The 26,645-nt window shown below is 34.7% G+C and overlaps 1 protein-coding gene across 12 annotated transcripts in view; it reads left to right on the forward strand.

Moving 5' to 3' along the window:
- Positions 1-25,070, forward strand: part of Gfrl (Glial cell line-derived neurotrophic family receptor-like) — a 342,717-nt gene extending 317,647 nt beyond the window's left edge. For all 12 annotated transcript variants that reach the window (XM_067349567.1, XM_067349568.1, XM_067349570.1 and 9 more), the window contains one exon: positions 15,538-25,070. In XM_067349567.1, coding sequence (XP_067205668.1) covers positions 15,538-15,756 — 219 coding nt within the window. In that variant the 3' untranslated portion in view covers positions 15,757-25,070. The remainder of the gene's footprint in view (positions 1-15,537) is intronic.
- Positions 25,071-26,645: the final 1,575 nt, after the last annotated feature.

The following is a 26,645-nucleotide window of genomic DNA, read 5'->3' on the forward strand; positions in this document are numbered from 1 at the left end:
TTACCAAACATCTCTTCTCTGATAAACAATTAAATTGATCGCATTAAATTTGTAATTTCTGTCAATTTTTATTCAAACGATATTTAAGACAACAGCAGCAGTCGCTGCTATTTTAAGCGTCACGTTACAAATTTGTTTTATTTCTGCAGAAATTTTCCTTTGCCATTATTACAAATGCGCTGTTATTATATTATTATAATTATGATTTATCCATTTTTTTGTGTCTCTGATTTACATATTTTACCGTTTTCATTAAAACAACAATTAACTTTTGATAAACTCAACTTTTCCGTTTACCTTAAAGTAAGAATTTTTGTGTCAAAAAAATGACGGGTTAAAGTATCATACATTTTTTGTTGCTTAAAAATAGCAGGAAAACTGATATTGTAAAAACAAAATTAGACTGCACCGGCGAAGATGACTTTCATACCGAAATAAAGATAGATTTCGGAAGCTCGTGAATATATATATATATATCGTGACTGAAAACTAACGAATTACTCTTCTGGGTACCGAATGATACTACAATCTTTATTCAGTGCGACGCGAAGTTACGTCCTGACGGCGCAGTTTAATCCCATCTTACGGCAGTTCGAGAAACGGCGAAAAAGCCGCGGCTTTCCGACGCTGCGCTCCGTTTTTCAATTATGCATTCGCATATTTTACCGGAATGCCTTGTCGCATTCAGCGACGAGCGCGACGACAGCTGCCGGACTGCATTTACGAGGTTAACAATAATTCAACGCCACCATCTTTACGCCGATAGTTGTATACCGGGTGCTCTCGCAGTGTGCTCTCGCTTTTTATCTGGTACGCATATTCCTAAAGTTTTGAACAATTTAGGAAAATTTTTTTATTGTCCTCAGATCTCATAATTCGTAATTTTACAGTTACACGAGCGAAGAAAAGTAACTTAATTATTATTTATTAAACTTCCAGGAACCTCTTAGATTTACAATTTCTTCGTTAGAATTTCTTACAAATTCGAAAAGAGGGCAATCATCCGAAAATATAGAAAAATCGGAAAATGGAGCAATCTAAATTCACGTCGGTGCCATCAAATTGGAAAATTAAGAATCTGGAAATAAAAGTCTCGCGTGCACAAAGTGCGTGTCTAATAATTCAGAACTCATCTCGATATGGCACACTTTGCGATCTTTTTCTAGCTTTCTATCTTCGTCATTCTTTCGCAGATGATCACCACTTCTTTTTCCATTGTGTCGAGTAGATTGTTGTTATTTCATCTTTTTACACTGCTAAAAGTGGAATTGCAGAAAAATTGGAGCTCGTTAAAATCCGTCGTACTTTACCTTCAGTTGAGCTAACGGCACAGCTCGTCGTGTTTAACGTCACCACTAAACACGCTCGCTACCGTAACGAACAGCGACGGAAAAGACGAGGTGGTTTTTACGACACCGTGCACGACGACATGCGAGAAATCGAGCACTTTGAAGGACAAATCACGATGAAACGCCTGTCGTGTAAAGTGTGAAGCATGCAAGGGGTTGGCTCGGGAAAAAGCTCTTACTCCGCTGCTATTAATCCTTTTATTATCAAAAAGTATAATGAAACTGTCCCGATAGTCGACAATTTTTAAAAACCAAAATAAAAAATTATTTATGATTAAATAACGTAAAAAAAATACTTTGCTTCACGCGCTAGCAATATGTACTGTGTTTTTATACATGCCTATATTTTTGAAACATTATAAACAACTGTTGGCACGATTTTTTTTATCATTAGTCGGAAATGGGAAAAAAAGGATCGAAAAGCCTCTTAAATAACGCATGGAAATTCAATGAAAAGTCGCAGAAGCTTCGAGATCGATACTCGAATGCGAAGTTGAACGCGACGGGAGGGCGTTAGGAAATATGAGGGGAATGTGGAGGAGGGAAGGTATAGGTGCCTTTATTGGCTTTGTGCCAATGCTTGCTATCTATGTGGAACACCTGCGTCTACCCGATATTCGGCCGATGTCTCGAGTCGCGACAGATCGAACAATACGAGAATCTTAAGACAAAGGAGCGGGCGAACGAGAGCCCTTCAAAATGAAAGAGCATTTCTGAGTTTGGTTACGTTATGAGAGTTTACAAGATTTTGTTGTAATGGTAATGAGATTAAAACAAGAACTCCAATTTACAAATTTTACTTTCTTGCTTACAATTTAATTCTGTCTAAATAAATCTTTTTCAGATACGCAAAATTTAGAAAACCGATGATTAAGATTGAAAATAAATTTCAATTTAATTTGGCATTTGTGATTAATTAGCAATAAAAATAGCATAGCTGTAATAGTGAATAGATATAAAATAAATAAAACAAAACGAGATATACGGCTTCCATATTCTTTTTCAAAGTTATTTTTGCTTATTTTTTTCTTAATTTATAATACTAAAAATAACTTCATATTAAATAGAAATTTAATTATCTATAAAATAAAGTTATTTTTGCTTATTTTTTTCTTAATTAATAATACTAAAAATAACTTTATATTGAATAGAAATTTAATTATCTACAAAATAAAGATGAAAGTAAGGTTGTCTTTATCTGAAAATCGATTTCTGGCACTTGATCAAATGGTGCATGACGTCATGCGACTCGTTGCACTTCTGTACATGAACACCTTAGAGGATTCGTCCCAGATTCCAGAACAAACACGACGGGGAATCGTTACATTTCGGTGCCCGTCGATCGGCCAAGTCGATGGGACTCGAAATGACGGTCTACCCATTTGCGCGATATCGTCTTCATTGAGATAAGGTCTCAATACCTTAATGGGTCAACCTATCGAACCAGACCACCTAACATCCTGACGTCACTGGTGCTTTTGTACAGCGAGGATGTCGATACAAATGCACGATTGTGACGTTATTTCTGCTGGATATTTGATATCGTAGCTACGTTTCGCGATGTCAAAATGAAATTAACGTATTCAAATATACTTTTATTACATTTTAGCTACAAAGTAATAAAAATTGTATATATATTCTTTGAAAAAAAAGTTTAAAAATACCAACGCAACTGACAACAGAAGAGCTTTGAGTCATTACATCTATATAATTCATAAATGACAAACTGCTGCTTTTTGATATTTGACAGTCCGAAGTAAAATAACACTGGTATTCTCAACGGTACAATCATACAAACTTTCGGCTCGCCGTTATTTGAAAAAGTATTAATATCTTAGTCGTACAGGTAATAAGAACAATTGTATTCGAAATTCTAATTTATAATTTAGAGGCGACAGTGTCATTCCAACTGTCATAAAGAGATCGATCTAAATTTTATTACGAGAGTGGGACGGAAGAGCGGACGAAGTCCCGAGGCTTCTTACGAGCTTCATCAAAGATGCATGAGAGCATCAAACTACCCGACGCTGAGTGCCTTTCTTGGATTTCCGTATGATAGAAGAAATGCGCTGCATAGCGATTGTCGGCCGTGACGTTCAACTTATTTCTCGTAATTTATAGTCCATACACACAAAGTATTGAGTACATTACTTTTCCTTATATCGCAAGTCAAATTTGTCGCGGACGAAAGTTATGCATATCGTTTGATGTACATCATTTTGTTTTTAGAATTTTTCTTCTATGTATAAATTATTGCAATTGTTACACGGAAGTCGCTGTCGATTATATGTTTTAAAAATCATGCACATATTAAGCTATCTTTTTACTGAAATAAAAAAGTGTGAATTTTTCAAGTCCAGCTTCGAAAGTAAGCTTACAGTCATTGTATTAAATATTTTAATTAAATAGCTGTTCTCCGTACAAATTTAGAGATCTTTTAATTTATTAGTCTTCAAGATTTTTATTTTTACATACTTTGCTTTGTAGGCATTAGCGCGAAATTAATACTATCTCTTTACGCTTTCTTTTTCTTTCCGTCCCCATTTTTCCTTCAAATTCTAATAAACACGGAGTTGTCATTCACATTAATCTGCAGAATCATCTCTATATGGCGCTCTTTACGAACGTTTATCCGGATTTCGTTATCCACTTTAGTCGCAACGTCGAGAGAATGACAAGACGAGACAACGACGCATGCTCTTAATAGCTCCTTACGTATACGTATTGCCGGGCTGCCAATTTGACGAGGAGAGAAACGACTTGTCGTCACAGTCGGCGGGACACGTATTCGCGCTACGTGTTCGCACGCGAGCATTCCCCTCACGCGCCGCGACGATCGCTTTCGACGAACGACGCGGTTCCTCCGTGCTCGCTCTGCGACAGCAAGACGAAGCTACTTTTTATCAGTCTGCTTGTTCGAGCTGACACACGCGAATGATTTGTAAGAAAAGTTATTTCCCGTAATTTATAACCCACACACAAGTATCGAGTATATTACTCTTCCCTTATGTCGCAAGTCAAAAGTTGTTACACGGAAGCTGATGGATGTAATTAATGTATTCGATTGACAACTAAAAAAGCAATCAACAGCGATTTTACTTTTGCCGCGGCTAAAAAACACATCCGAGAATTTTCCCTTGAAATCTTCGATCTAATCTCACACTAACAGGAGCTACGAACTTGATACATGTATGAGATCTTCTTGCTATCTGAAGTTCGACGTCGAGACGGCGGTGCCGCGGGCTCGACTACAAAGCGAAAGTCAGAGAAGGGCGATCTTTCATTTTTAACGTCGCGTCGATGCTCCGAGCGTTTTAAAATCATGTGAGAGATCGAGAGAAAGGGCAGTCGTTTCTTTGACAGTCGACTCGTCAATTTTAATCAGACTTTAATACTTGAATTCGACGGAATATCTTGTGATTCAAATACAAAGAGACGCTAGAAGTTATTGATGTATGTCACTTCAAATAGATGTGCTCGTGGAATTTTTTATATCACTCGAAATAGAGAAAAAACAATAATAGAAATTTATGACTTAAAAAAAGAGATTCTCAAATACATATTATATGTATATTTCAAGATTAAATTAAAATAAATTCTTATTTTCGTCATTCTTTAACCTTTTCATTCTCAACTTATTTAATACAAAAAATATTTGTTCATATTTTTGCGCACATTACATAACAAATAAATCATTCATAGAAAAATGTTGACGTTTTAAAAACTTTTTTTATTTGTTACTATTTAGCAATCAATTTTATTTTTATTGCAACCATGCACAATAATTTGCACTGTAAATTTATTGCACGTAAGAAAAACCTTTTTTCTTATCTTATTATATTATTATATTTTATTATTTTATTTATTTCTCGCAGATTTTTATTATTTTTATTCTCAAATCTTTAAAAAGAAAAATAATCGAAAGCAGTGATGCTACTGTTCAATTAATATTTGCTATTATTCTATTAAACAAGCCAAATATCTTCATATTTTATTTTAGCAATTATCTTAAAGTGTTCTAAATAACAATTTTATACAAAAAGTATAGCAGAGATTACAAGACTAACCGCTTCATTTTCCTTTGCACTCAATATTCACTCTAGGTGAATGCTAAGTGGCAGGTAACTTCTCGCGCTCTGAATAGTCGATCTTTGTGGTGGTATACGAAATTTCTCTTCCATTTTTAGAACAGTCCAACGTGGCGCCAACGCCTCGAGAGCTTTAGAGTTTAAGAACGAACACACGGAACAACGGGAAAGACCCTTTAACACGCAAACCTCTTATTTTCGCCGATTTAAAGGGAAGCAACTCGTGCAAGCTGCAACTGGCTGGGCTGCTGTTGCAATCTTCGAAGCCCTAAGTTGCGACATGCAACTGTTTTATTTTTCCGAGAAAAAATTTTATTGTACACTTAGATAATTTTGCATAAAAATTGTCAAAAATTTTATTTTAACAATAATTTTCTTAGAAACTGCGATAGAGATACTGTTAAAACATCTCTTTTATATACATTACAAAAGATATGAATTATTGCAACATAATATGAAAATTAATAACGAAAACTATTATAAATCTCATATTTTAGATCGGAGAATATTCGAAGGATATGAAGGCAGCCCTGTCATGCGGCCGTTCTCTTTTTTTTCTTCCTTTAGAGAAATTTACTGCCGGGCCATGTTGCTACCTTTTTTCCCCGACTACTTTCGACTCGTTTCGTTTACTTTAAAAGTTTTCGCGCAAACTATCGCCGCGGTGTGTTCACACGTACTTACCTACCGCTCGCAACACGCTTAGCAACGATGCGGGCCGCTTTCGTGCCGATTGTTTTTTGGGATTAACGCGATTTCGGCTGCGGCTCCATTATGCAGGATACCTTTTCAGGCAGTAAATTGGAACAGGATTCGGGCGTGAGGCAATTTGCTGGCACGATTTCCTTTTGTTTTTCTGCACGAGCATTGTTTGCGTGTTTGCGGAGCATATGCCAGAAAATTAAAGATAATATTTTTGATACACCTTGACATAACTGTTGTGACATGTTATCCCGATATGAGATATGCATATGATATTATTGAAGCCAACACATTGATACACATTTTCGCAAATAATATGTGTCAATTATTTTCAAGTAAAAGAAGAATTTCCACACGTTTCTTTTCTTAATAGAACATTTAATATACATATGTCAGTTTAAATTGTATAAATAACTAAATATAAGCTAAAAATATTTATTATATTTAAAAATATAAAGATTAAAATATCTAATGAAGCAAAATGTATTATCGTATTAATGTTTAATGATCCGCGAATGAAGAGGTAAGCAAATGAAACATAACTTATGACGATCTTGATCGTTCGATCACGATCCTCTGCAAATCCTCTTACTAGCAGACGTCTTCTCCGAGTCGAAACACGGCAAAGCCGATAATGCTCATTATGCAGCTTTATACAAAATGCAAGCGGCTTCGCGGCGCAACATACGCTGCGCAGCCCATAATTGAACGTTATGTTCCGAGTTTTGCATTATAATCCTAATATCCGACCATCAACATTAATGTGCCGCAGACACTTACGGTGACCACGACAGTTTGTTTAAACAATAACGCTTCTAATGCGGCGGTGAATTAATCAAGTAATTTACAGTCTAAAATGCAGTTTGCTAAATTTGTTTACACTCTCACGAATAACACTCTCTCCAGATTTCTTTTTTTTTTTTTATAAAAATTTAGATGAACATTGTGTTACTATAATAATGTTTAATTTAATAAATCTCATTCTACTCTCTAGACATATAAACACAAAAGTGTCGAATAAATTACACGTGACTCACATTTAACGTGTTAATTATACATATAACAGTTGCCATTTAAACTGATTAGCTCATAACCGAGAAAAAAAGTTCCATTTTTACTATGCTATTGGTAAAAGTAGCTAACATTGTATTTAATACTTATATTGTTTTTTCCATTATATCAATTTTAATATGAAAGTGCATGAAAATGTACTCGTATTTTCCATTAGAATTTCACGATAATTGAACAAAGAATTTATCGACATTACCGAAATGAAATAGTGGCATTTAAAGCATCCTATTCGAAACAATAAGCGATTTTTGTAAATGACTGTGTTACATGGTTTATTATATCGACTGTAATTAATTTATTGATGAAAGCAGCGTCACAGAAATTCTCACACAAATACCAAAATTCAGAATATGAAGTATTCAAGAGGTATATGTACAAACGGATCTTCCATAAAAACTTTCTTGTACTTCAATAATTCATAACAGTGCCGGTTTGGAATTGAGAGGAATGAGGGAAAAAAGTAGGAGCAACTCAATAGTATACGAAATTATTGATTACGAACGCGCTCCACTTCGAAATCGAGGGAAAGAAAACTTTTCTTACGCGTGTCGCCGCAAATTGCTATAAATATTGAGACGAACCGCGGCATACGGTCGGGAATTTGACTACTTACAAACCGCGGCGAATCCTCTTACCTCACATAGCTCGGTTTTACCTCTTTGAAGAGCGGGATGGAAAGGCTTTTAAACTGGTTGACGATTAGCGTCGACGCGCGAGATTTAAGGTCCGCCAAATCTAGCGATTACCCAGACGAGTTAAGAGCATTCGCACGCGGAGAGAGAAGAAGGAAGATAGCGTGAGGGGAGAGGGTTGGCACCGAGAGTCGAGATTTGCACCCTCGAGCAAGGACGGACGCGGAAAAATGGCGAGATCGTTGGATAGCTCGCTTCGATGAGATACACTGAGGATGAAATATGAACGGGAATCTCCTTAACGATGCATCCCAGGACAAGAAAAGGACGAGCTCCTTAACGCGAGAGCGTCGAGACGGTTTTTTGGCCCGCCAGTATAAACGTAGAGAGAAATAGAGTAGGATATATTTTGTGTTCTAGAACTAAGAATCTCTCAGAACTTGTGTGTTTAACGTGGAAAATACGATTACGGGTGCAAAAACATGAGATCTCAATGCCGCAAAAAGAATTTGCGCAATGAAACATAATGTCAAATTGCGCAACATCAAAGCGCAGGAGTTACTTCTGGGATTTTAGTGCCTAAATAAATACCTACACGCGTGATAAGAATTGATAATTGTAATAATTAGTAATTATTGAAAACGTACAAATATAAAATCGCTCATAAAATTGTTTATTAGATCACAAAATATTCTGTCATCAAGCCATCCTTGTTTTATAACTTCCCGACACGCAGCCAAGAGAAAACTTGATATTCTTAAACTTAAAGGGCCTGCCAGCGTTGCCTGCCAAAGGTAGAGCCTACTATCGTTTTTCGCGAGCGTTATGCTCATTTGCATTGCGTGACGCGCCCGCTTTCCGCAAGTCTTTACGTGTTACAAAGCCGGTATGCGTTGCATGTCGTTACTCTTTCTCTTTAAGTTTCTTTTTTTCCTGTCTACTTTCTCTCCCTTTTTCCTTCTCACGACGGTCTCTTATCCTTCTTATCCGTTCTTGTTTCTACAGCTTTTGCTTGCGTCGTCTTTCTTACGCTCCTTTCCCCGTACGTCTTAAACGAGTAACACCGAGCGGGTCCTTCGATGTTATTATTGATTAAGTGGCCACGCGAAAGCGCGCCCGGATTCTTTAACGACAAAATTTTATTGGCGGCTGCCTCGCGATGGCAATTTTCCTCCTCTCAAACGGCGAAAAACTCTGAGGCACGAAACGTGACGCCGCGCGATTGCATGAAGATATCGCTATTTTTAATGCCGAAAACTTCTGTTGCATTAGAAATTTTATAACAACAATGACTGTTCTATTGTTTCTGAAAATTGTAACTTTCTCGCTTTTTTTTAAATTATAACAATTTTAAAATATATAATTATGTGACATTATCTACAATAAATAAAATCTTAACACCGCAAGATTTAGATAAATTTATGAAAGTAATACGAAAAATATTATTAAAAATCGAATTGAAGTAAATACAAAAAAAAATAATTCTAAAAGTGAGTTTTAGAAAATACTTTAAAAATATTATGTTTGAATTTTTTACTGTGCTAAAAAAAAACCTCAGAAAAATTTAATCCTTTATTACACATAATTAGCAAACCGCTGCAATTATTTTGTTATAATTATTTTCTTGCCGGCGGCGATATCATCACGTCATTTACACATGAACTCTATATCCGCGCCATTATACATCAACCCCATTGTCTCATCATTGCGAGTTGCAATTACAAGTCGTCTTCGAGCGCCGATAGGAACAATTGCTTCTCGATATCGGATGCATTTGAAAGGGAGAACATTGAGCGAGATGCAAAGGCCAATGGAGATATCACCATTGTATGTTATAGGAAGGATCTGTCTTCTGTTAGCTGTATACAGAGTGTCTGAAAAGTTATGCGTACTTCCTTCTTAACACACAATCATACTTTAACAAATATTGGATTAAAATACTTTTTCACAACAGTTAAACGATTCACTTTAAATATTGTTGCATTAAATAAAAAGTGAGATATTGATTTTTTTATCTGCATCTGTAAAACTTGTAGGAATATTTAGATTTTTAATTGTTTATATTCATTTATTTTATTATATTATATTAAAAAAAAAAAGATAACAGAAAACAGTCTACAAGAATCAAAGCGTGGATGTCGAAGTTGTGTATCGAAAGATCACAACGCAATCAGTATTTGTTAACCACATTTACAATTCGCATTTCCCAATAATATTACCAAATGCGAATTTGCTAGCTCATATAATATTGTAATTAATCAGGGCGCTGACGCGAGCACTCGTTCCAAAATCCGAGCGTCATCGCGCCCAAAGCGGGTTTTACAGATCAGTAATTTTGTAAAATAAATGGGCCTATTGTTAAAGCGGCCCTACTGTGCCAAAACACCGGTATCCATATAAATAATTGCAGCACACAAGGCGCCGCGGGTTATAATTTGTCGAGTCTCGTAGCGTGCACGTCACGTCGGGGTTCCGCGAGGTAACCGATTAAAAAGTGTATCAAAACGAGGTTGTGAATAAGTATAGTTTATTTCACAAATTGACTACTAGATCGTTTATCCCGAATCGACCTCTTGCACGGCGAATCCCGAATCCTTAACGTTTGCGCTGACCGTCATCGCCGGGAAGCGCGACAGAGTGTGATAAATTTTAATTTTTTTTTTTTTTTTTTTTTTTTTTTTTATTGTTATAATATGTGCCATGTGTCACTCTACATTTTAAAACTTGCCTATTAAGCAAGCTCGCCTTCAAATCAAATGAAGAATTCGTAGAAAGGGACTACGAGAAACTTGGAACACCCTATATATCTCTTACCTCTTGCTCCCTTTCCTGTCAACATGCGCCAGACTGCATTTTGACGTAATCACTCCTTCATCCAGAAATCCAATTAGCCGATCATTAATAAGGAATTCGTCCTAACGGAAGAGATAATAGTACCTGCCCCAGTCGCCAACAGCAATCGCATCTGCAAGTGCACTGCACTGCGTCTTGCACCTGTCTTCATTCACGCAGGGATAAATGGCCGATCTCGTGACGACGCTGGTTATATGGAGAACCATTAGTTTCCGGTGATCGTGAATTGAGATCGTCCTTTGCAGAGAACAGCGTGATCATGCTCGAAGCTTAGTGCCATTGCTCGCGACATTTCTTTGGTGCTATTAAATAGTTTAATTGCAGAGATAAGCGCGCGACTGCCGCTGTTCGGTTTATATCACTTGAAATAAGTCTGATTAATTTTCGATTGCACTACTGACACATGCAAAATTATCATTTTAATTCTCTTAAGACTATCTTTCTAATTAAATCTCTTGGATCAATATAATACATAGAGTTTCCGAAGAGTTTTATGCAAAAAGCACGCAATTGTTATTGTCTAATTTTTATTTATACTACTTAAAAGTAGAATGACTAATTCTAGAGTACATTACTGATAGAAATAAAAATATTGATTTTGATTTTCTCAAAATTTAATTATCTTAATTAAATTTCTCATTGTTAAATTAATATATTATAATAGATTTTTAATATATTTTATAAACAATTTCATTCAAAATTAATCATGTTGCAGTTTAATTTCAATTTATTACTTTTATATTTGGTTTGTCATAGATAGAAAGCTGAGTATAATTTAGATTGTATCACAATGTGATATAATATAAATTTTAAGTTATTAAGTTCTAATATATTCTTAATAGATTCGTTGTACAAGCCTGCAATTTGCATACAAAATTATAGTAACTATTTTAAAAACTATCTAAAATTAATTCCAAAATCTTGATAAGAAATCGATACAAATCAATTTAAAAATACATTTTATTAAATTTATTAGGTTGCTAATAGTTTCCAAAACTAGGCTTAGATTAATTTGTTTTTGGTAGATTCATTACATGCAAATTATTCGCTGAAATTGCTTTAATTCATTGAAAATTACTTTTATCTGCGATCATTAAGCACGAGCTCATATAGTAATCTTCATTTCTAAACCGCTTAGGATCATTTATGCTACACGATCTTTTATGAGTGAGCTTAATATTATTCGTGAGAGATATCTATTTCTAAAATTAGATATTTATGTAAATGATTTATTAACTCTCTCTGCTCTGTCTCTCAAATATATATATACATATATATATATATATATATATATATATTTACTTGTATTCGCAAATTTCCGAATAATTATATTAGCGCGTGTCTGTAAACCAAAATTATTTCACCGGAACGCAACGTAACACGAATGTACTTCTAACCCCGGATTAATATAGTAGAAGAGGCACGTACCGCATAATACAAGAGAGCGTAAATTAGAACAATCATCGAGCTGCAAGAGAGTTTCGTTGTACGATAGTTTGATATTAAAATGTAATATTAAATAATCGTCATAAACAAAGGAACGTTATGTTTGACACGAAATCACGACAATCCGCGATTAATTTTATCATTTCGGTCACAATTAATCATTTTAGTAGGTCGATACAATTATTATATAGTTGAAAATATTCCTTGAAAGAAAGAATTAATAAGCAATGACAAATGATGGTAAAAAGAAATTAAACTGTCGTAAGTTGTTTAGTGATGAATGTGAAATTATAAATACGGAATTAGGAGAAATAATTAAGTCAATCTGTGATACTAAAAGATACTGTTTTCACTTAAAAGATAAATATAAATAATATAAATGCCAGTCGAGTCCCACTCACTGCCGTGGACACATGTCACATTCCTAATTTCTTTTTACATAGTTTTGACGAACCGTTCAAGTTAGACGGTTCGTGGCTTCACACATATATATTTTAATTAACTACAAATAATATACGACACGTATTATCAGAGGATGCGTTTCCTTAATCAAAAACTTTGTTTATTGAATGTCATTATCAACGCTTCTCTACTCATGTACTAAATTTAAAAAATTTTTTGTCTTGTAAAAATTTACACTGAAGATGGCCACATCCCTTGGCCGAAACGTCTGTATTATTTTGTAATAAAAATGAATTTTTGAGCAACTCGACCCAGCTCTTGCTCTATTTGCTGTATATTAACACGATTTTTAATTTAATTAAGGAAGAGCAATAACCTAATATTATTTGTAATTTTAATATTAAACACCTCTCAAAATATTATTAATTAAAACACCAGGAAAGAACAACAAGAGTAAAATCATCATTATTATTCCGTGAAAAGAAATCTTCTTTACCAAATGTCTGCAATAATTAATTTAACAATAAGTAATTTAACATGAACAAAAACCTCTGTAAAATCATCTAATATAAATTTTAAAAACGCTTTTATTTAACTTTATTAAGATTTCCGTTGAATTATTCGGCATTTTCACTCTGGAACTGATGTTTCACTGAAGAAACAAACGAAAATCTCGTAAAAGACCATTATGTATTATACATATATTATTTCGCGGCGAAGCCGGATTAAATAAAATATTATCTAGGGAAAAATTAAGCGCGTGTCGGCTGATGTTGAAGCACGACGGGGGGATAAGCAGCGCAATCCGCGAGGTAAAAAGTAGGAGTTACATATCCGCAACACACAATACTGCTGCGAATCTGCCGGATAATCCCGATGGAAAAAAAAAGTCACACTGCGCATTTGCATTCAAAGCCGGATTATTCTGGTAGAGAAACTGAGCACACACGGGAACACACATAGCAATTAAAAGCCTCGCCGACTCCTCGTAAAAAAATTATGATGATACAGCAAAAAGTAAAATGAGTAACTCTCACATACTTAGCTATTCTATTTAATGCACCAATTATACAATGCGGTACTTTTATCATGTACAATAAGCTCGTCTCTTACGAGAAAAAAATCTAAGGAGTTGGTAATTATATTAAATAATTAAATTTCATATTATTACATAAGAAAAACGTTTTTTTTATTCATATATTTTTATTATTTATTTCCGTTTCTAATTATTTGTTCTCTTAAATTTTGACATTTAATGTAGTGGATTAAGGTGGAAAAAGTGGTCAGGTTTGCGATTCAAACTACTTATAAACCCATTTAATCCGTTTTATTTTTGTGCAGCGCATCTGCCATTTTCCATCTAAATTTTGTAATTATGTTTGACCGCAAAATGGACAGAACCCGCGCAGATAAAAGGAAGCATGAAACATTCGGAATGTGTCTGGCCAGGTTTTTAGGCTAATTGAATGGAACTGCGCGAAGCAGTAATGACCCAAACACGGCCGGACAAAAGCCCAGTGCGATAATTCATTTTACGTATTGGCTGGTGCTAATTGTAGTCCCGAGTTCCTCTCGCGTTGCGGGTTAATTACCGAATATACGGATACGCCGCAACATTGTTTTGTGGCATCTTTACTGTCGCATGCCGCGTATCCTATAAAACACCTGCAGAATACGAGCAATTGTAGAGGATACAAGCGATAACCATGTAAATGTGGAGAAAATAAATCTATCGTTTAATGCATACGAATATCAGATTTATGCAATTACACGTCGCAATTGTGAAAAATTAAAAAAAAAAGAGGGTGAAATGCTTTTAAAAATAAAAGAAAAAATTCTTTTTCTAGTGCTAATGCTACGATTGCGTTGATGAGAAATTTAAATTAAAAAATGTAGATTTAATTGATGATGTATCTCAGATTGGATGACAAATAAGATTAGATGGCGAACGCGTTCCTTTTTCAAGCACCAGAGACATCATGGTCGAATTTGTCGAAACTTTCATTCCACGCTGAGAGCTACGCTGCCGACTTGTCACGGCGAAGTTATTCGCGCAAGATTCCAGCTTCCACGCGGAATTTAATCTCATTGAAAACCTCACTCGGCACGAAACGAGCGGGCGAAACGCCGGCGTCGAGAAATCTGGTCGTGCCACGTGGCGCACCAGAAAGATATCACCAAAAATCGCTCCCAGCCTCGCGGACTCCTACGCCGGAAATTAAAGATTCAACGAGCCGAGGGTAATTTTGGGGACGAGGAACAAGAACCGCGCGCGGCGGGTGGGGGCGGGCGAGGGTTGAAAATGGAAATCGATGCCGAATTCGGTCTGGAAAGAGGTAGACGAAGGAGGGAAGAAGTTACATCCGACGTCGTTAAGTCGTATTCGAGGGAAACTCAAATTCTAGAGGAACAACTATTGATAGTGGAGCGGAAAATGCGCGTGCTTTCGAGGAGATTATACTTTCGCGGAGAGAATTTATTTGAACTGTTATATAACGATCTAGAGTGTACGAGAACTGTCATCTCACCTTCAGATTCTTCGATAGCTATTAAGACGACTTTTATGGAACACAAATCTGATTTAAGTTCTTGAGTTTGATTAATCTCCAACTAATTTTTCACTTGAATGTTACAGATCAAGCAAAAGTGCATAAAAATATTGACGCATTTCGATAAAATAATTTTAGTTCCGAGACACGTTTGGCTTTATAAAATATTTCTAACACGTAAAACACGAATTTTCTTAAATAAATGGTTTTTATGCTGTGATATCATTTCTTTGTGATTAACACAGCAAAGTTTTACTTGGTGAAAAGGCTTATTTTAAAATGCGTCGATTTTTTATCAAAATTATAATTAATATTTAAAAAGTATATTAAATATTAAGCATTAAATATATTAAATATTCTTAAGTAAATGTCAAGTTCTCGTTGAATTAAAACCAGCTTGAACATTGAATCTCTATAAATGCTGATGAAAGGGTTTGATTTGCAGGAGGAGTGTGCGTCGATGATGCAAGACCTCAGTGAAAAGATCAACAACAAGCACCACGAGGTGCACACGCATCCGCTGCTCTCGATCTTCAAGATGGCCGAGGTCGAGGTGAAAATGCCGTACACCAACGAGGCGGCGATCTCCAGGTCGTCGTCAACGTTCTTCATCGTTCTACTCGCAGTCGGCCTTCTCGGGTCGGCGTGTCTCTGCGGCTCGTGACAGGGACACGAAGACACCGCGAAGAGTCTGTATCGAGTGTCTCCCTCGCAAAGGATCGCCACGTGCCGCGGGCACGTGATCGCGGTAGCTCCGACAGCGGAGTCCATTCGTACGAGAGAGGACTCGAGGCCTTAAAGGGCGCAGATCAACGAAGGGAAGGATTCCCGCTTTCTCCTCGATCGTTGTGCGGATCGACAGATTGCAGGAATCGATCGGTGAATCCGCATAGCGATCTCCACTCGTGCTTACCGATCGCGGATCGCTCACCGCCCCTCTGAGGACATTATTACATACACTCATGTTTAATGATACTTTTTTATTATACTTCAAAATAAGAGTGTCCTCGAGTCTTGTCTTTAACCCTTCGACTGCCACGGCTTGAACACAATTCTAAATTTAATTCTGAAACATATCATTGTCAATTAATATTAATTTTTTACAAACAGAAATATATTTATTTTCTTTCAAAATAAAATATTGAAAATAAAACAAATTGTTTTTATATTTAACATAATGTAGTATATTTATTTTATTTTACATTTATTCGAAACTTGTTTATTAATATATTTTTATAATAATCATAAGAGATATATTAAAACTATAAAAAAAATAGCACATGTTTAAAACTGCACTAATTTACTTGAAAGCTTAAAGTATTTTGGGATTACCTACTTTTATCGTTATAATATTGGTATAAGGAAATGAGAAACTCATGTGGGTATCTTTTACAAGGTATTCATTGCATATTCCAATATTTTGAAACCATTTAATATCGATGCTAATGCATCCCATGGAAATAATAACTCTACCACTTTGAATAAAGATACTGTAGTGCACGGCAACAATACCTTGTGTGGAGAAAACAGCGCTTTATATAGCTCGGTACTCAAAGGGTTAGCGACGAATGATCGATGACGCACTCAACGATTGGTGCCGCTTTGAGTTTGATACGGAAGTAAGATTGACGCGAAATACATTTGTCAAATGCGCGAAATCAGGTGGAAATCATCGGGCAAGCTGTGTTTTCGTTTTGCGCGCATAGTGCACAATTCGCCGTCACAATCTTGTCTTGCGATGAGATTGTTGCGCGATCGACATGCAACCGACGTAACTTCGGCGCGAGTTGCATCGCAAGTTGATCATTAACAATCGTACGCGGTGCTGTTTGGTTACATGGTGATTTACTGGAGGGAGTGATTGGTAGAGAATAATTGATGAGATATATAAAAACCGGGAAACATTGAAAAATAAATAATCAAAATTTTGGGGTTGTAACAAAGTTAGAGAGTTGTGCTAGATATATAAATAATGTATATACATTCTATATATAATGTATATAGAATAAATTTTCTCGACGACTAATCTCGGTTAGCAAAAAAAAAAAAAAAAATTAAAATTCATTACTTAGAATCATGTTGCACGGGGGATAATTAAAAATCCGTGAATAGCTATAAACTAAACATTTTGTTGCAAATTGTTGAATAAAGATACTGCATATATATATATATATTCGAAATGTTTTATTTTTCAACGTTGAAACTCGTGATATTATTGTTGATATATTAAACTATTAACAAATGGAAACCAAATACATCGCGTTTTTGCTACGACTGATCAAGCAGCAATCTCGGCACGAATTGGTCGATAAAATTTAAGAAAATCGATGAAAAAAAAAAGATATTAAAAGTTGAACTTTCGAATTTGACATATCTCGATAGGAGAAATTGAAATGAAGAGCGGTGGGTGTGATTCGCGATCGTTTGGAACGAGAGTATGGCGCGTGTATAATAAATCGACCGTAGCGCGAGAGGCTGTCTGTATAAATGGCTAAGCACTAATCTACTGTATAATTAACGGCCAAGCAACACAAACCTCCTCCCGTACTGGACCATTAGGTGTTTGTTAAAGTTGAAACCTAAACCTAAACCTAAAAACGTGCGTCTGCTGTGCGTCGCGAGAAGCTCGAGTGTTGTAGATAAATGTAGATTGTTGATAGCGACTTAAGCAAAGAAAAAAGTGTGTAATAGAGGTAGGCTGGAAAAATACGGTCGAGCGAGGAAGTCGATCGTGGCCCGTTTTCAAGTTTCGTTGCGCCCATGTATACGGAATATCTCACAACAAATCGATCCCGACAAATAGTCCCCGAATTCTTTTTTTTTATTTTATTTTTTTTATGTTATTAAGTTGTAAATATATGTTTGAAATATACGGGGTGCCTTGAATTCCAGAAAGATAAATCGTCCAATCAAATTTTTACTAATAAAAACGGCCTTAAAACTTGATAGATATAAATTCTTTAATATATCTTAGAATTTTTTATGTTTCTGAAAAGAACTACTCACAAATCGAATAGTCTAATTTTTAACTCATAAGTAAAAGTAATCGTGTCATCGATTACATTTTAGACACAATTTTATTTTTTTGATTGTAATTTCCGAACAATGTATATTATTATTTTATTTCACAGTGTAAATATTTTTTTATTTTACAGTTTTATTCGCTGCTACTCGTTTATTTGATTATTACTTCTTCAGCTGTCGTATTTGTGTCATCGATTATTTTATTAACCGATGGCGTCCTGATAAGGACGCCGCATATCAATGCGAAACGGCGCGGCGCGTCGCGTCGCCTCGCATCGCGTCTCCGTAATTACGGCGCGCAATGTCAATAGTTCGTGACTGTGGGAGGCACCCTGTATAAACGGTCGATTTGTCAGCCCGAAAGACGAGAGGGGGATATACAAGGCGGAAAACTTGCAAATGGCGGCCGAACGCTTGACATTTACAAATTACTCAGAAATTCACGAGCTGGAATTATTCAGCAGCCGGAGAAGTCCTCCCGCTGGCTCGATCATAATCTCGATACCGGCGATTAATAACCCTCGGGATTCCGATAATTATCCCTTCCTGCGACGGACTCGTCGCTACTATCGTCCTGCAGACGGCACTAAAATGTTTAGCGAGTTTAGTGTTTCAAAGATTGAACTGGCTCTAATTTTGCTTTCATTGAAAATCTTCATAATCGTTCGTCATTAACTTATTTCGAACGTCGGAAGATGCTAAGTAAGTTTTATCTAATAAAGCCCCAAACACGTCGAGATTTATTTATCATGAAGATAAATCACAAATGCGGAATAAAGATATGGATTTTTAGTGATTAAACTTTAATTATAATTTAAACGTCATATTTTTCTTAATTGAAAGGAAAATTTTTCATACGTTATATCACACATATAACTTCTGATTCATTTTATTTGTTTATACTTCTTGGACTGTTTATTCTTTATTTATAATGAAGCACTTAACTCGCTATGCAAAATATGCAGAAACAAAAATATTAATCATAGTTAGATCCTACTTTCTTCTCAGTTACAGATTTAAAAAATACTTTTAAATTAAATATCAATTTCTCATAAATTATTTATTAGATATCCATCTTTTTGTTTTTATTGCCGAGAAGTTGCGATGAAGCAACGATCAACAAATGAAAAGAGTAAATCCGGGAAAGTAGATACGGATTATACGAGCGACCGTCGATGAAAACGCGAATATAACGATTACTACGAGGACTTCTGTTATCCTTGCGACTCCTGCTAGCCGAATAAAGTAAGGGGGATCCGTCGGACGGGATCCTGAGGATTATAATTGCGCTAAAGCTTCAGGCGAATCTGGGGCCCTTCGGGCTCCGGAGTTAACTAACGAAAACTCGCTAGACAATGTAGCGGCAGGAACAATACGGCAAATAAATAGAGCCCTTCTATGCATACGATATACTCTATAAATATACGTTACGCGTAAGTGCATATATATATATATTATATATAAATATAAATATAAGTATATAACGCGAGATATAAAGGCGGACAGTCAGCGTGGCTGCCATATTGTTTGTACATGGACAAGTGCGAATAAAATGACAAGTTGTAATACGGTAATTCATTTAGGTGGCATTCGTCGATCTAGGCGCGAGTAACTTGCGCCTTGTGTGCGTGTGAGTCCTGCGTGCGAAATGTGAGAGTGCGTTTGTGCACGCTAAAATCATTCCTCGCGCTCTTTCTGCGATTTTCATTAAAAAACAATAATTTAAAATCGCGCGTATTATTATCATAAATGATAAAATAATTACATGAACGTGAATACTAATATCTTATTTTCTCGCACATTTCAATTTACCAATAATATTGCACAGCAGAAAATATTGTGAAATATATAAAATTATGTTTTAATTAACTTTTCGGTTGCGCTATATTTTTATTATATAATCGTATAATACGTAAAGTATAATCGATATTATACGTATTTGAGTTACTAAATTTTATTCTTAAATTTAATTATTAATTAATTCTGCCGTTGATACTGTTTATAAACTTATATTTACGATACTCATATAACAAATAAAAACTCATTAAAAGATTGAAGAAAATTAATTTCAAAAATATGGGTATCATATTTAATTAATAATTGATGATCAAACCAAATTAATGTTCAATGACTAAGAAGAAGCATCTTCTGATTAAATAATGACAATTGAACGACCGAAATTGTGATACAGTAAGGAAGAGCGCGTGGTGGATTGTGCGTGCGCAACATGGAAAAGCAATAATGTATAAAGTTTATGAATCGCGGGCACTTCGCTCAAAGGGACAGCAGATGTTAATGTCACGTTATACATACACGCACGTAGCCAGGATATAATATATGTTGATTAGTTAGAAAGCGGCGACGCTAATCGCGTTTCAACGGCGCCGAGATGGGCTCTTCGGGGACGATCGAGTGAAAAGCGAGACAAATCTCTCGACAAACTCGATTGATCCCGAAGACGTGGACCAAACGCGAGGAATCTCGCAAGAAGCGTGGATCAAGGTTGAAGAATGTTCTTCCGATTCGCGATACGAAGCGTGCAAGCGCTTTTGCATCAGATAAATGCACCGGGTGTCTCAAATATTGATGATTATCACGTCATACGCATGTAAACCTAATTGAGATGCATGTGCAATTATAATGCGCGTATAAAGAATTTAACGGAGAGACTCAATTCAATTGATTTAACGTGACATTTTGGTAGCAATGTAAATTGCATATTTTATTATTCTGAATTATGCTTTCGTTAATTTAATGCCCATATTAATTCGTTGTATTTTAATAGTGTATTTTCACAAATTATATTCTATGGTAATGTCATATCAATTAATTCCGCACATTTGATTGCATTCACATTTTAATTAATAATTAATTAAACGTGCATTCGAAATCGCACCGGTGTTTGAACTAAATTTTCATCAGGACGTCGCAATCGTTATTCTTTGAGCGCCCTGCATTTGATCGACACCGCATTGGAGCGCCGGCCTTGATCGACACTCGGGGCGTCCCGAATATGTGCCCGAGCGGAGTAACTCGCAGACTCGACGACGTTTACTCGAACGCGCTCGCTGCATCAGAGTGTAAATAATCGCGCGAAAAACAACACTCCTGGAGGTCCTAGATCGTCGATTATAGATGCACGAAATCAGCCGATAAGAACCATTACGCTCAATTATTACTCACTGGCAAGGTACTTTTGACGCACTGTTCGCTAAGAGGACGAGTAGCTTTAATACTGCTGCATTCGACTGATGCAACTTTCCTCCACGAAGCACGGACATTGCGCAAAACATTTTGATCATGTATTAGCAAAAAAGAAATCTTATTATGAGAATATATATCAAATTTACGTTACACACGCGTTTAATCGTTAATATTATATTCGAAATCTTATTGGTATTATTTTTTACATTGTGTATAAAAAAATGTGCTCTTTAATTCTTTATTTTATTCTTAAATTTCTCTCTTTGCAAGACGGATTACGCTCCATTTATTCTTTGCAGCGATTCTTTGCAGATATCTCGCGAATAATCTTTTACAATCCCTTGTCTTTCTCGACGATAATTAGGGTTGCATAATCATCATTAATGTACGCTAAGCGTTGCTCGTGTATCTATTCGCGGCTATCTCATACGGTCCAGCTGAATCAGATAATCAAATATCCGGCGCCAAAGTCGAGACTGCACGCGGCCTAATTACTCTCCGTAATGTATTGCGCATTAGATACACGCGCACGTCGAGGCTCTCACGATTTCGACGGTCAACGATAATGATATATCTAACTTGTTGGGGAGCCATTCTACAGATCGCATAAATGTAGCGAGATGTGGGTGCACGCTTGCCAGTATTTTATAATGTTTAGTGTAGTGTTACAATTAAACTCCCAAAGCAACTTAGTAAAAAATAATGAGTAAATATCCAAAAACTTTGTTAGTGTAATCTGCTAAATAGAGATCTCTTTTCAAAGAAATTAGTTTATTCTCGTTTCAAAAAGAATTCTTCGTGATTATAATTTTGTATGTCTTACTTTAGGTCTTACTTTAGGTAACCCTTTTCATATTATCGTTATTAATAATTTCCGTGCTTCGTGCGAATGTGAGGATGACTGCTTAACTGTAAAAAGTGACGCGAGGGCGGTGCAATAATTACAAGCATGCATGCATACGAGACAGCGCACGTGTGTGTGTGTGTGAGTGTGTGCAGCCGATGCGTCGGAGGGCATGCGTTACTATAAAGGGTTCACTTTGTGACCGCGATGTTACTTTGTGATGATGCGACTGAAGCGACGATCCCGCTTGAGAGAGTTGATAAACTTCCATGTTTCTCAAACTTAGTCGCCTCCTGCTTTCGAGGAAAGTTTATATTACATTTTGCTTGATTACAAAGTTTACAAAACAACGTGACAACATTAATTTTATACACATTAAAATACTTATTTTGTTTCAACAATTTTATTTGTTGAATTACATGAATTGAGTGACCTAATTGCTAGTTGGATGTGAAAAGAATCACACAAAAAACAGAAAGCTATTTTTTTATAAATTACGTGGTTCAAAATTTAATTTTATTTTTCAAGGAAATAAAAGAATTTTTATAAAAATCAAAAACTGGCGATTGTATGGCTAGTTACGAAATCAATATTTTATTCTGCGTGAATTGGAAATTTTACTCGTAACTATTTTATGATCATTTCTGACACGCTTTATTTTAAGGAAATCCTGATTAACTTTTAACTTACGCCATTTATTCTCTCAAACAAAATCTTCAGCAAAGATAATGTCGCAATTACAAAGTAACTCTTTTTCACGATATTAAATTCTTCCAAACGGGCTGCGGGCGTGGGTCTTCGTACAAATCATGCGAATTCTAACTCCTACGCATATTATTATGTATATTAATCGTTGCAATCTGAGCGATTACAGATCGATCGAACTGATTCAACAATTAAACAATAGGTCTGAGCAAACATTTGCGCTCCCTTTTCAGGACGCTCCATACTTTTTTGTCAAACGTGGCAATCTGACGCGAATTATCTTTGAAAATGTATATAAAATGTCTCGAAAAATCGGCTTAAACGCGAATAATTAACATTGAATCAAACGACTCTCTTCCGAATCAATCATATCATTCATGCGATTGCGCGCGATTGCGTTAGAGCGATACGTTACATGTTTCTTCACGGCATGTGTTAATCGTTAGGTCAATGAACAAACGTCCTTAATTAAATACAAATCTTTCTCCAGGTGTCACTTAAACGAGTGAAACCGAGCTTATGGAAATTGTTATAACGCCACAAAGTGGCTTTAAAGTTTAAGAATTTTACAATTCCGGTTATACAAAGTTTCTGAAGCTTAATGACTATAATAACTTCTAACGACTTTGTTAGAAAGATCGAAGAAATGTCATGAGTTTTGTAATAAAGTTACGAGATAGAGACTACAATAATTTTGCAATGGTTATTCCGTAAATACGTAAAACAAATTTCACCGATTGTTACAACGTCTTGAAAATGGCGTTAAATGTTGAAATTTCATAGCGACTTTATTACATCGATGTAGTGCTGTTAAAGGAAAATATCCTGCAAATTAAAAGAGAAATGAAAAATATGCGTCAAACGCAGTACATTTAAAACAATTTACAATAAGTGTTATAAAATTAAATAACATTCAGCCCAAACGTTGTCTTTAAGCCATATGCATCGATGTTAATTGTGCATAAATACAATACTTCGCATTTTGAGTAGTAAAAAAATTCTAAACTTAATAAGAAATTATTTTTTTAATGAATTGACAAATATACAAAGCGAATTGTTACATATACATATCTTAATCTCAATTAAATAAATTAAGAAGTTGATAAAGAATTATATCTGTATGCATATCTTAACAAACTTTAGCAATTAAAATATATAAAATTAAAGACACATTTTGAATCATACGTAAACTTTGACTTGGAAAAGATTCCTTTCTTTATCATAAAATTTACGCTTATACTATATATACATATATAGTGTTACAAAATTAAAAATATAATCAATTTTTTACAATAATCGTATTTACATTCGATGCATAAAGGCTTAAAGTGCTACGGTATTATATGGTAATGTAAACGCCTCATTATAGAACAATTTGTCTGTAACCGTCAATTATGTCGTATCCAACGATCCGTCGAACGTTCGTTCTCTTCGAGCCTCGTGCTTTGATGAATGATCAACATATATTAGAATCTTATTAGTATATTATGGTGTATCGATCGATTTAGTCGTTAGGCGATTGTGAAGTACGAAGACCCGCGGAATCGATTGTGCCAGCGATAGTTTCAAACGTTTTGCAACGAACGACACCGAAAGATGAGCGAATCGCCGAAATTACAATAGCTGCTTAATTACTTATTAATTTTTAGAATTAATTAATTCCTTTGCGTCACAACTAAATTTACTTTTAATTAAATGATAATAAAACTTTTGACTTCACAAATTAGTTGTGCATAAAGTAAAAAAAAATGGTCAAAGTATTAAAAATTATTTTATATTAATAGCAGCATTAATTAACGGTCACATGGAATATAAACGTTGACTGCTCTATAATTCAATATGTATTTAAAAATTGTTTTTTTTTTTTTAATCTGATGTTTAATTATGAAATAAGCTAAAAAGAATCAGAAGACGCAAGGAGTTAAATGTGCAGTTATTTTTTACTGCTCGAAGCCAAGGACAAAAATGGTGGTTTTAACTGAACATATCAAGGCCCCGTAGAAAAGGCCAGCCAATATCCGGATTTCTACTCTGGTTTCGCGTAGATTCAGTTTTTTCGACGCTTTTTCTCGCGACAGGAAATACACATGCGGAAGTTCGCAAAGCGACTCGATCGCGCAGTGATGCGCGGCTTCCAAAGATGATCTTGGGAATTATGTATGATCTGATATAAATACGCAGGGAAATCCTGTCCACTGGAACCATCGTTTATTTATTTAACAGCCAATTACCCTTTCAAACCCCTTTTCATTTTAATTAAAAATAATATTTATATATATAATCCAAAAAATTATAATTTTTGAATAAAAAATATTTAGATATTTAAAACAATACTATGTACAATACATTCAAAATTTCTAATAATTATGAATATTAAATATTTTAAATACTTTATATTGAAAGTCTTACTGAAATCTTTTAAATATCTTATATTTAACGACATTATATTTAACGTCGTTTAATTAATCGATAATTACTTATAAAAAGTTATGTTACTAATTACAATTTTGATTTAAACAAAACGCAGTTAGAAGATGAATGTGTAGAGAATCACAAAAAAAGAAACATTTAACAAACGCATTAAGTCAGCATTGAAACATTGCGCATTTTCGACCAGTTTTAAAATATAATATTTTACGTATTATAAAATAATATGCTGTTTCTTGCGTTTTGAATTTTAATTTCTATAAAGATAATATAATCTATAATTTAATATTACAACTTGTGCGCCTTCATTTTATAAACTCGTTAACATTGTCTGAGATAAGAATTAATTTTGCGAAATTTTAATGAACTGAAATCAATTACTATCTTAAACAATGAGAATAAATCTGAAGATTTTAAGAGTATAATAGAACAAAAAATATGATAGTAATTTATTTGTTGAAATTAAATTTATTTTTGCGAAAGTTACGATATATTCATTTAAAATTATTTACATTTACAAACGTTTCTGCTTGACATCAGGCCTTCTTCAGTGTACAATAAAAAACGAAAGAATCGCAACGCCGTGATTACATAGATAATATAATGTGGAAGAAGTGTTCAAAATCCATTTCAACCAAAATATTTAGACATTGAAAAAATTAGGATTGTGAAAATTACATGTAGAAAGTAAACTCATCTGCGTAGGTGGAGGAAACAATACGTTATGACAGGTAAATAAAATTTAAAAAAAAAGATTTTTTGAGAGTTATTTTTAATATATTTCTATGTCTTCTATTTTTGCCAGTTACTTTTACGAGCAATGTATATTCTCTGTGAAATATCAGTTTATACTTGAATTCGATCCTTGCCTGCACCTCTTTTATCTGCTGATGCTATACGCGAAAACGCATTAATGACCACAGAGTGTATCATATTTTACGTTCAATAAATTATCTTCAGTATGTTGACAAGAGTAAATTTTAATCAACCTCATTTTATACACATATCTTAAAATCATAAGTATTTTGAAAGACTGCGTGATTATAGTTTGTTATGAGTTAAATTTTGTTACGCAATTAAAGTGGTTTTTAATATCTTGAAGAACGGCAATAAAGTGATAAAACAACTTAATATTGTAACTAAATTTGCTTCAGACTATATGGAAACGATATATTAAAAGAAAAAACAAAATTGTGTTAATTTTAGGAAAAAGATTATATTTTTATTTGTGACTTGAAACAAATAATTTCTGCTTATATTATTTGTAACATATACATAGTTTAAAGAAACAATTATATATTAACGTTGTATTTTATAAAATCCTATAAAACTAAATGTATAGATTTTGT

Source organism: Linepithema humile, chromosome 2 (genome assembly GCF_040581485.1).
Source record: "Linepithema humile isolate Giens D197 chromosome 2, Lhum_UNIL_v1.0, whole genome shotgun sequence".
Lineage (NCBI taxonomy): Eukaryota > Metazoa > Arthropoda > Insecta > Hymenoptera > Formicidae > Linepithema > Linepithema humile.